Raw genomic sequence first — 12415 nt, 5'->3', positions numbered from 1 at the left:
CTCTGGTGTATATGATGAAACAATATTTTAAAATGGTTAATGTTTTGTGGAACTGAGGCAGAAAAATAAATAACACATTCATAGGATTATAGAATGAGAGCTAGAAAGAATCTTAAAGGACAGACATTAAGTCCAATCCTTTCAAAGAGGGAAACTAAGTTTGAGAGTGGGTAAATGCTTGTCTTAGAGTCTCATCGTTAACAAGTGTTTGAGCCAGGATTTCAACTCAATCTTCCTGATTCCAAGCCCAGTAAGCCATCCAAGCTCCTCATTCATATGTCTTTTAAGGTTTGCAAAACACTTCATTATCAAGTACTTGGCAAGACAAGGATTATTATCCCATTTTAGAAACTGAGGCCTATGATTTCAGAAAGGTGAAAAGCCTTACATAAAGTGATACTAAGTGAAGTGAGCAGAACCAAAAGGTCATCATACACAGTAACAATAAGACTAAGTGATGATTCACTGTGACTTAGTACTTTTCAACAATGAGAGTATTCAAGGCAATTTTTCTTTCTCATGATTTTTTCCCCTCTTTTAATGATTTTTCTTGGATAGCATGATCAATATGGAAATATGTTTAGAAGAACTGCACATTTTATTGGATAACTTATATTGGATTGCTTGCTATCTTGGGGAAGGGGGAAAGAGGGTGAAAAATTTGGAACACTAGGTTTTTTGCCAAGGTGAATGTTGAAAACTAGCTTTGTATGTATTTGGAAAAATAAAATACTATAAAAATAAAATATACTAAAATACTACAAAAAATAAAATACAAATGAGGCCTAAAGAGATTAAATGACTTTTTAACAGGTACTCAGAATTTAAAACCAGATCTCCTGCCTTCAATTCTGTTACTCTTTATTTATCACTACATGATTTATTCTGATAATTCAGGAAATAAAAATCGGGCAAGAAAACATGAAACATTGGAATGTTCTAGCCACTGGGGATAAAAATACCATAACTGAAATAACCTCCACTAGCAAGGAGCTAGCATCTACAAGGGGATAAAAAGACATATAAGTATACAAAAAAATAAAGTAAAAAATACAAATAAAATTCAAATAAAATAAATATCTAAAATACAAATAAATATGCATATAAATATAGAGAATACATATGAAGTAAATACAAAACAGTCAAATACACTTTAGTTGGGGGAGCAGGGCATGGGTTATTGAATGGGGCAGGAAAGGTTTCATACAGAACATGATGCTTTATTTGCTTCTTGAAGAAAGAGGGATCGTAGGGGGTAGATGTGAGTAGGAAGGGCAGTTTAGGCAGAAAGGACAGTCAACAGAGTCGTCAAATAATTGGACATTTCTAAAGTCAGATAATGTAGATAAAGACACTAACGATAATATATATTGCATCTAGCTAACAGAATGATAACCAAGATTATTGCCAAATGACCTACACTAATCCTCTGATACTATCTTTTGTTCGTTTGTTTGTTTTTGGGACTCTAGCTGTTTCCACAGTTCCAAGCACATAGTAGATGCTTAAAAAATGCTTATTGACTAATACCACAAAAACTTGGTTTGGGGAAGCAGGGTATTTATTAAAAGTAACATTTTATGTGTAGTTAAGAAAAAATATTGTGATGTAGTAGATTGAGCATAGGTCCTGAAATCTGGAGGACTTGAGTTCAATTTCAGCCTCAGAATCTTATTAGCTATGTGGCCTTGGCCAAGTCACTTAATCTTAATAGCCAAAACAACAACAACAACAACAACAAAAAAAAAACAAAAAAGAGTCTGATTCATATCATTCTCCTCCTCTACCAACAATGAACCAAAAAACCAACCAACTCATGTACTTGGGCTGCTGCTCTCCCTCCTCGCTCCATCCCTTCAATCACTCATCACAGCTCAAGCTTAAGTCTTGGACTCTTTTAGCAATCCTCAGATTGCAATCTGAGGAGCTGAGCTTTTCAGAACAATATTTTTAAATGCATTAAAAAACATATGAAATCAATTATGTTGAAATAGTCATCAAAATACTTTTGTTTTAAAGTTCATGGACCCCATGTTAATTCTTGTTACATGAAGCCTTTCCTGATCCTCCTATCTAGTAGTGCTTTCCTTCCATCCTCATATTACCTTTAATTTATTTTTTTATAAATACACACATATATACATATACATGCATTTGTATGTATATATGTAGTTTTTCAGTAGATTTTTAAGAGCCTTCAGAACCAAGGATTGTTAACATCTTAATATCCCCACTGCTTAGCACAGGCTAAGCTCTTAATAAATGTTGTCAATCGATTCTCTTTTCTTTGTTTCTAGAATTGCTTTACTTGACTGGGAATATATACCTGATATTTACCAGGGAATAGTAGAAGAAAACATTGCATCTGTAAATCTTAACTCCTCCTTTTTTCTGGTTCTGCTGCTGCTTTCTTTTCTATTTTTCTTTTCTCTTTTTTCTTCCTTCCTATCTACAATATACATATGTGTCTGTGTACAATACATATACATATACATGTATGTGTCACAGTATATATCTCACCATGTATAGGTGCATACACATGTTTACATAAATATATATGTTATATGCCTGTATGGATCTATGTGTGTAACTGTACCCGTATATGTATTATATATGAGTATCATGCATATGTATAAATATATAAGTATATAAATACATGTGGAAAGAAAAAGAGGAAAAAAGGGGTGAGGCTCTCAATCTAATAGAATGAAGATCCAATTTCATATGTATTTAGTAGATAAGGTAAGATTCATTGAACTTTTTAAAAATTTTCTTTCCTTGGTACTAATTCCTAAATTTGGCTTCTTTTTCTTTTTTTTCTCCTCTCACCCAATTCCATCTCCTTTTAAAAATGTTTCCTGTATTTTAATTGTTCTTCCTATGCTCAGACTGTCTCAGAAAGCAATGGATTTCCCCCTCACAAGAAGGTCTTTAATAAAAGACCAGAGGTATGAACTCTTTTGATGCTTTAGAAGGGGTTCTTGTTCAACTCTGGGTCAGACTAGGCCCCTGAGATTTTTTTTTTAAAACTCTATTCTTCTCTGTTTAGTTCTCTCTTTTCTGCTCATTATCTTACATTCTATACCTGTCCCAAATCCAAACCCCAGGCAGTTATCTTCAATTTTGCTATGGACACTGACATCTCAGAGCTTACTGGCAGAACACATACCATCCCTCTCCGTCATCTCCCTGGACTGGCTATTAAGCCAGTGGCTCAGGTGAAAAAGTTTCTACTTCACAATTTCTGGGACAGCACAAACTGGTATCACTTTAATTGTTTCCCCTGAAAGACCTGCTGAAGATGAGACGCACAATCCAGATAACAACAGCATTGACAGTGACCTCTTTCTTTCAGAATCTCACATGAGACAACACTGTCTATTGGAAAGTGCAATGATGTGAGAGAGAGTCCAGAGACTCTGCTCTGTAAGGCTGTATGACCTTAAGCAAGACCCTGTTATGACCTTGAACTGCTCCTCAGCTTCCTTTGGTGTAAAATCATCAAGATGACTACTTAAATTTGTAGAATTTTAGGGTTGCAAGGCACATGTCATTATCTCATCTAACTAGCTGTGAGAGCCAGTTTCAAAATCTGTAAAATGAAGATAACAGTACTCACACCATCCTATGTCATAGATATAGTAAGCCCTCTATAAGCATTAAAAAACTAAAGGCAAATGCTATTGTTCCATCAATTTTAGAAAGCTATTATTTCTTAAATCCCATTTAGAGCAAATTCTTTCAAAATTTTCAAGTTTCTTGAGGCTCATCAACAAGATGATAGTGATGGGATTGATCTGTAGGCATACCATCTCTCCATGACCATTCACAATTTATCTCTGTGCCTAGCACATAGTAGGGGCTTAATACATGTTTATTGACTGATTAACTCATTGACCATCTCTAAAGTTGCAGAGAAACTAAAAGCTGTGCTGATAGAGGACACATCCACAGGGAACAAGACCACGACTCTTGAAGTACTCAGTGTTAGAAACCAACACTCATTGGATCCAATCAACAATGGTCCCCTTACCTTGGTCATCCTGGAGCTCTTGAAGTCAACTCTTATAACTGTGGATAAGTTCCTTATCTACAATCCTATTGCTACCATTCCAAAAGTACCTTTAAACCTCTGTCTCTATTCAAAGCAATTTTGATTCCAGAGCAAAGTTAGAGCTACTGTTTTATCTAATAGCTTACGAAGGAAATCAGTTGAAAGGGAACAGAGCATAAGTAACACAAAAATACCTTCATTAAAAACACAGGTCATCAATTGAAACAAAATGACATCCATCAGGCACTGGCCTTTGGGAGTGGGGAAAGCCCAATAAAACGCAATTTCACAGAACCTCTCTGCTGAGAAACCTGGTGCTTTATCCCTATTCACTGAATCTCCTAGATTTTACACTTCTCAGGAATTATAAGTTGTTCTACCCTGGACTTTTGAATGTTAACTGTCTTTAATTTTTAGCATATCAAAGATTGTATGCGACAGATAATAATGTAGTTGGGACAGCTAGATGGCATAGCGGATAGAGCACCGGCCCTAGAGTCAGGAGGATAATAATATAGTATGGATAATAAGGAAAAATTATTCACAAGATGACAAAGAACCTGAATTAGTCCTAGATGGAATTTTCATGTCTTAAGATTATAAGTGCAGCTGTATGTAACAGAAAATACATAGCCCAGAAAGGAGTCTAGTGTTCTAGTCTCTGCTTTGCCATTAAATAGCTGTGTAAATTTAGGCTAAGTCATTTCTCTTCTCTGGTTCTCAGTTTCCTCTGTTAAATAAAGGGAGGGCAGATGCAATGATTTCTAAGGTTTAGAGAGATATAATACACAATCTTATATGCAATCTCACAGGCAATTCTTTGTAATTCCACAGAGATATTGCTCACTCTAGCCACTCAACCATGATGCTCTCTCTCAAGGACCCTCCTTGAAGCAAATTCACTTGGTAGTTCCTTGCCCCCATTCTGGGGCAAATCAAACACTAAACGGATTGGAAAAGAGAGGTAAAATTTGTTTAATTTCCTTTAGATCCAACTTATGCCTTGTTTTGGATTCTCTGCAGCCAGAAGGGCTATATCTTTGCTAAATTTGTTAGAGTTTGAAATAAGAAAATAAAATCAGTAGCCAGACTTCAATTAGAAAGGGAATGTAAGACCAATTCAAAGCATGTATATGTATGTACTTACGTAGGAATATAAATTCCTCGGTAGTATACATACATGCATAATTCTATTTCTTAGACTTTCAGAACTTAACTAGTAGCAGAGACCCTAGAAATTAATCATCCATTTCAAACATTTCATTTTTTACAGATTAGGAAACTGAGGCACCGAGAAGGTGGAAGTTACTTGCCAAAAGTAACACAACCAGTTAAAGGGATGGAGCTGAGACTCAATAAACCTCATGCATTCTGACTCCAGTTCCAGGGCTTTCTCCATAACTCACTTCACAGGCTTCCCACAAGGAATGAATGGTCTTCCATTGTCTGACACAGATTTAAAACAAAACAAAACAAAACAAAACATTTAGATGTTGGACAGTAAACAAAACCCTTCCTGTGAAGGAAAACGTATTAATACTTACACAAACAAATCATGGACAGTAACATGCAACAACTCAGGAAAACAAACAAACAAAAAAAAAAAAAAAGAAGAAGAGAAAGAGAGAGAAGGAAAAAAAAAAAGAGAGAGAACCATAAAGAATGTAAAGAACCGAAGCTGTCATTGACCTGATTTGTCAGAGCTGTTGCCTGTGACTGGCGGGATGGAGCAGCTGGGATTAGCCTTTGCGCTGTCCTTGGAAGAACCAGCTTTTTGTTTATTTTTCGATGCCTCAAGCGCTTTGACCTTCTTGGCATGCTTACTTCCTTTGTAGTGGGCCTCGGCCTGGCTCTACAAAGGAGAACAAATCAGGCTGATTTTTTTTTGCTACTTTCCATACACCACAATGGATGATAATGTAGGGAGAAAAAAAAAAAAAAAAGACACTTTCAATAATAGGCACCAATAGAGTTTAGAATACGGTTTACATGAGTGTCAGGTGGCAAACTTGTATCTTATTTCAATCAATCAATGAATAAATAAACATTTATTAAGCCCCTTGTTATGTGCCAGGTGCTGGAAATATGAGGAGGAGAAATGAAACATTCCTTGCCTTAACAAGCTTGCCTTAGATTGTAAGCTCCTTGAGGGCAGGGACTATGTTTTGCTTCTTTCTGTAACCCCAATGCATAGCACTATACCCAGCACATAGTAGGTGCTTAATAAATGTTTATTGATTGATTTAATTGGTGACGTTTCCATGCTTGAGAGATATCTGATTTTGCTGGTGCTGCATTCATTCAGAGGTCACTGACACAGACTGCATTCTCTACAGATACACCCTAAAGATGGTCTTCATTAGCCTGCATATCCCTTCCCTGGGATCATCACCTGGTGGCCAATCCCTTGGCGACAAACATATACTTCATCATACTGTTTATTTACTATGGGCCTCTCCAGCTTAAAAGGACTTGCCTTATTTTGCTATACTCACGCTGCTTTTGAGAGAAGTCATCCCCACTCCATATTGAGGAGCAATGGGGTGGAAAAGACGGGTACCTAAGAGATTTTAATCAAGTGGTGTTCTTCACCAAGCACAGAGCACCCACGTCTGCTTCTCTGTAGGATTTAAACATCGAGGAAAGAGGCAAAACTGGGAAGTGGGTGAATTTGTCTTCAGTGTCCATTTTATATTCCTACTGGTGCATTTATGTTTTTTTGTTTTGTTTTGTTTTACAGGCACAGTAGCCTCAAACTGTCTTTCAGCAGACTGCCCCTGGCCTGCACTGCCACTCTCCTTTTCCCAGATGTTCTTACACTATAATTTGAACTTTCTTCAATTTGTCTCTCCTTCCCTTCTATTCTCAGTCAAAGCTGACCTATTCTGAGTCTAAACCTCCTAGGATTTTACCCTAATCATAAATGAATAAATTAGCCATCAGATCAGTTAAACAGTATAATAAAAACATTTAGTTATGTGTAATTCTCTCAACTGCCTGAAAGAAATGGTAATCTAACTCACAGACAAAAAGTAGAAGTTATAAAATGAGAGAGATGATCCTGGGGTTTCTAAGTTGGATGGAGCATCAAGGAAGGCAAAGCTATCCTTAAGCTCATTTCTAAAGGAAGTGCTGGTAGATCTATGACTTCCCTCCTAGATCAAAGAGAAAGGGATAAGATCAAAGGAAAAATGACTGATAAAATCTCCATAATGCCAAACAAACAGCAGGATAGAGAAAATATTTAATGGGTTCATGGACATTTGAGAATTTCCCTTCTGACCCAAGTAGATTGCCATGTCCCTTAGCATTTTCAGTTTTGGGTGCTAATTTACAGACTGATAAAAAATGACATCTATTCTTTGCAATTTCATTTCTAATATATGTGGAAGAATATATATGGGTGCTTTAGTTTGGCATTAGAGAAGTAGTGAAATGCAGACTGGGTATAGAGTTTATTAGATATATTATTGCCTCCTTAGCACAACTTAATTACACTGATTTTCTTTATACCTGCGGTATGCATATGTACATCCACATATGTGATGATGCTTCTGCTTACTAATCATTTAATTCAACAAGCATTTATTGAAAACTAGAGTACAGAATATTCCATTGGTGTGTGTGTATGTACATATGTGTGTGTGTGTGTGTGTGTGTGTGTGTGTGTGTGTGTGTGTAGATATCACTGGAGAACAGGATAGTTGGAAGAGAGCTACAAAAGAAGCAGGAGACAGCATAGAATGGTGAAATGAACCACTAATTTTAGTCAAAGGATAAGGGTTCAAACCTTACCTCTGACAGCTAAAGTGTGAATCTCCCTAGATTGCAGTTTCATTATAAAGTGAAAAGACTGGTCTAAATGGTCCCTTTCAATTCTTCATCTTTGATCCTATGAGATCTATAAGTTTACCTGTCCTTGAGGAACATATAGAACTAGTGAGATAATGACAACAGATAGATGAAAGATAACTTATCAGCAAGGGCAAGCTAACCTAGAACAGGAAGGACTTAGCTTTGGGAAGTCATCTGTTAAAGGGACCAAGGCTGAATGACCTCTCAGTTCCCTTCCTGGGTTACAATCTTATAAACCTCTTGAGTAAAGAAGTGATCACCTTAGGTGAGTCTTACTTATGGAAGATTCTTATGGCAGAGAATTTTTGAGCTAGGGTTTCAAAGGAGATGATCAAAATAATGGGAGGAAAAGGGCATTTTAGGAGAAAGGGAATGCAAATTTCAGAGATGGGAGAGAGTAGATAACCATAAAAGTGCTTTTGGGAAAAATGAGAGGAGTCTGGACAATGGGCCATGTTAATAATGGAAAACCTTGATCAGCAGGCTGGGAAATTTAAGATGAGATGCCTTGGGTAGGAGGATTCATGATGGGCATTATTTTGAAAAGTTTCATCCAAGGAACACGATTTTAGGAAGAAGACAGAGCTGATCCAGGAGCCAGAAAGACCTGACCTCAAGCCTCACTTCTGCCACTTGCAGGCTGTGCAAAGACAGTGCTCTGGGAACCTCTTTCACATTGTTAAGCTGCAGGTGTAAGGAAGGTACTGCCCTGTGATGCTGAAAGATCAGGAAATCACAGGTCTCACTTTCCATATCCCTATTCTTCTAACAGCTCTCCATAAAATGGCTCTGAGGGAATAAGAGCAACAGGATAATAAATGCAATAACAATTCAGGCCTGAGACATGTGCATGTAAGAGTGGCCATTTATCTTTTCTCTGGTGCACAGATCTGAAGGCAATGTAAATACATGTAGCTACAGCCACTGTTTGTTCAGGTGGTCCTTCTGCTGGATTCACTCTCAAAACTGTAACTTTGTGAACTCCATAAGAGCAGGAACTGGGTTTTTTAAATACCTATTTATATCCTCTATATTCAGAGTGGACTCTTAATAAATTCCTTTTGGTTGATTAACTGACTTACTCAACATTTCACAGCAAGGCTAAACTATCTGAAATCTTTTCGAACATGTCATTTGATTTTCTTGCCTCAACTTCAATTTGTTGGGCATGGATTACTTGGCTAAGCTCCTGTGATCCATTTACTACCCAAGCCCAGTCAAACCATGCTGGGTTAGAGTGGGTACCCCTTCTAATTTCTCAGCATTGCAAGTCTTGCTGTGAAAAACCCCATAATTTTGTACTATGGTCCACAGGGGAGACAGATGAAGAAACGTATTCTATTGAACGTTATATTTAACTTTGGTCCAAATGTCACAAACAAAAATCAGCAGAGCATTAGCATCACTTGACACCATAGCTTGTCTCTCATTTCTGAAGGAAGGGCTCTCTGCTTACAATTCTATTTTACATTTCTTTAAATATGTGGTTTTGGGCATGTTGCCTCCATATTCTTATTTGGGCTCGATTCTTAATTCTATACACAAATAGCTTAAGTATGTGGAACAACTTTAGTATTTTATAATCCAGTTTTTCTTTAACACCAGAAAAGCCAGGTGTTTATCAAAAACAACATGACCTTATACACAATCAGCACTTTTCTTGCATGACTTTTCACATCTATATTTCTAGAGATTAATCACTGGTATAACACACCTTCTGGATGCACATCTCAAGGGCTTTTACCTATGTTGGGGGGGGGGGACTATTTTGGATGGAAGGAAGCATCTAACTGCAATTTCCAGGTCTTCTATTTATTTCACTTATCTTAATCTCTCCCTTAAGCTATTAGGTCTAAGGTTGGTTGAACAGGATTTAAATATATTCAGATAAAATCTATTTAGATAAAATATATTGACATACCTAAAGCTGCTACAGAAAAGGCTAACTGAATTTCAATAAATGTAAGTTGGTAATACATAGTAATAAAATCAAGGTTTTAAGTTACTTGAACACATTTGAAATATATGTCCTTCTTTCAAAGGATACAAACTAAACAAGTTATATTGTAATTTTGACAGTAGCTATATGGTGCAATGGCCAGTGCACCGCCTGAAGTCAGGAAAACTCATCTGGCTGAGTTCAAAAAACAGTCGGGAAGTCACTTAACCCTGTTTGCCTCAATTCCTCATCTATAATAATGAGCTGGAGAAGAAAATGGTAAACCACTCCAGTCTCTTTGCCAAGGAAACTCCAAATGGGATCATTTAAAGTTAGACCCACCTGCAAAACAACTAAATTCAATATTGGAATTTAATTAAAACTTCAAAAAATAGAAAAAGCAAGCTTTTTGAAATTTCAGTGGGGTGAGCTCATCTATATAGCTTCATATTTAAGTACAATGAAGAAACTTTCCCCAATCCAGGCCAGCCATGTCGTTTAAACACAGTAGGTCAGATGCTACTAGTGGGTAGCTGGGAATATTTCATTTTTAAGAACTCCTGGAACTGCAGGACACTTGTGTGGCCTCTGATAATTGTTCTCACCCTGGGCACTAAATGATACAGTATTACTTTGTTACACTTTGGCTCAAGAAACTTGTATTACCTTAAAAAAAAAATCTCAGCCCTATATACCAGTGTCATTTCCTCATTAACTGTTTTTAGGGCTCACTGTAGGACTTTAAGAGTGTCAATTAGCACTTAGCCACGAAGATACAGTTCAGTGAAACTGCATTAAATGCCAAGATAAGTAAGATTTCTGTGGCTACAATCTACTTCTTCTCATTAACCAGAACATGAAGGGGATAATGATATCCAGGCTCTCATTCAAGCTCTTTTTTTTTTTTTTTTTTTTTTTATAACCAAAGATTAATTTCTCCTCTCCACCTTTCACCAAAGGTACCTTTGCTGCTACTGTAATCTCATTACAGGTGGAAATGGGAATGTGTCTGCCACACACAGCTACTGTATCTCATTGCCCTAGGCTTTTGGGAAAAAAAAGAGATGCTGAATAATAAAATGATTCGTGCAACATTTTTACCCAGGAATCTTTTCATAAGAAAAATTAGAAAAAAGTGGGGGCTAAGGTTCAGAAAGCTCAAGTCAATCAGGAAGAGTGAAGCCCATTTTTTGACCAGATTTAGCTTATTTTCACTGCTTATTAAGCAGTAGAAGATCCTGTAATTACAAGTCTGTAGTAGAGAAGGTGAGAGGCAGAGGAAGGCATTTCAGGGTGTGGGAAAAAAGCATGCTAAGGTCTGCTTGAATCAGGAGAGTCCTACCAAGTGGCTCCTCTCTGAAAAGAATCCTAGGACATAATTTACATAAACTTTATTTCCAGCCCTTATCAATAGTGCTTGTCATATGTAAATATTCGCTTGAATCCAGTTGGTTTTGGCATGCTCTGCTCTGAACTTACTATAGCAATTGAGTTCCCATAAGTGGAAATTTGCCTTGGAAATAGTGTGCGAGAATATTTCTTGTATTCTTTCTTTGTCTACTTGCACAACACCATAGGGTTTCTTCCCCCAAGCTTACTCATTCTAAAGAAACCCACTTCTCTAGAGTAAAATGATAGAGAGAAATGTGTTGTACTTTAGAGGAAAAGCTTGAGGATATTTTCCCATTTTTTTTTCTGTATATGTAATTCAGAATTTTAGGTTTATGGAACAGAGAAATTCACAATTCCTATGCCTTATAAATGTGGCACTATGCAAAGGGCTGTACTTTCAACCATTCTACCTTTAAGTCTAGTCTTCTAGTAAAAAAAAAAGTTAAATTATGAAATATAGGCAATATTTCCAGTAGTATACCTCTGTTATCCTCCCTGTCCCCATGTTTTCCTATAAATACTCTATGGAGGACCCATCCAAATTGTGGGAGAAAACTCTGTGTGTGTGAGTGTGTGTGTGTGTGTGTGTGTGTGTGTGTGTGTGTGCATGTGTAAGGATGTATATATTCTCTCAATTTCACTATTTTCCTATAGAATCTCATTTTTTCATCCTTCAGAGAGCATTAGAACTACTGCATTTAGTTTGCTTACTTAAAATAGATTTAGGACCATTATAAAGGGTGAATTATATTAGGGTTCAAAAGGAGGAAAGAGTGTATGTGTGTGTGTGTGTGTGTGTGTGTGTGTGTGTGTGTGTGTGTGTGTGTGTATGATATAACCTTCATGAAACTGACAGGAAATGTATATTAGTCTGAGATCATCATTTCCTTTTGAAAATTATTCACACCAATAAAAAATTACCAAAGCATTTCAGTAAAAGCTACCAAAGTGAAATGTAATACTTTAATATTATATTCTATAACTTCATAACATGAATTTATGAAGAACAAATTGTTAACTGCATGCAGTCTAGGAAAGAAAATAATCAGGTAGCTTAGGTGTTGTATTTTTTATTACAAATCTTATCCTTAGTTCAAAATCATAATCTTCTGTTAAAATAGTAGCTGAAATATTTATAATTTAATCTGTTAATGATTATCAAAAAATGAAGTCGA

At 36.5% G+C, this 12415-nt stretch overlaps 1 protein-coding gene across 10 annotated transcripts in view; it reads right to left on the bottom strand.

The window, feature by feature from the left end:
• Nucleotides 1–12415, bottom strand: part of ZNF385B (zinc finger protein 385B) — a 520340-nt gene that overhangs the window by 44829 nt on the left and 463096 nt on the right. For all 10 annotated transcript variants that reach the window (XM_074302977.1, XM_074302975.1, XM_074302976.1 and 7 more), the window contains one exon: nt 5744–5906. In XM_074302977.1, coding sequence (XP_074159078.1) covers nt 5744–5906 — 163 coding nt within the window. The remainder of the gene's footprint in view (nt 1–5743; nt 5907–12415) is intronic.

Source organism: Sminthopsis crassicaudata, chromosome 3 (genome assembly GCF_048593235.1).
Source record: "Sminthopsis crassicaudata isolate SCR6 chromosome 3, ASM4859323v1, whole genome shotgun sequence".
NCBI lineage: Eukaryota > Metazoa > Chordata > Mammalia > Dasyuromorphia > Dasyuridae > Sminthopsis > Sminthopsis crassicaudata.
The sequence above is the reverse complement of the archived record's forward strand: the minus strand, read 5'-3'. Positions and strand labels throughout refer to the sequence as shown.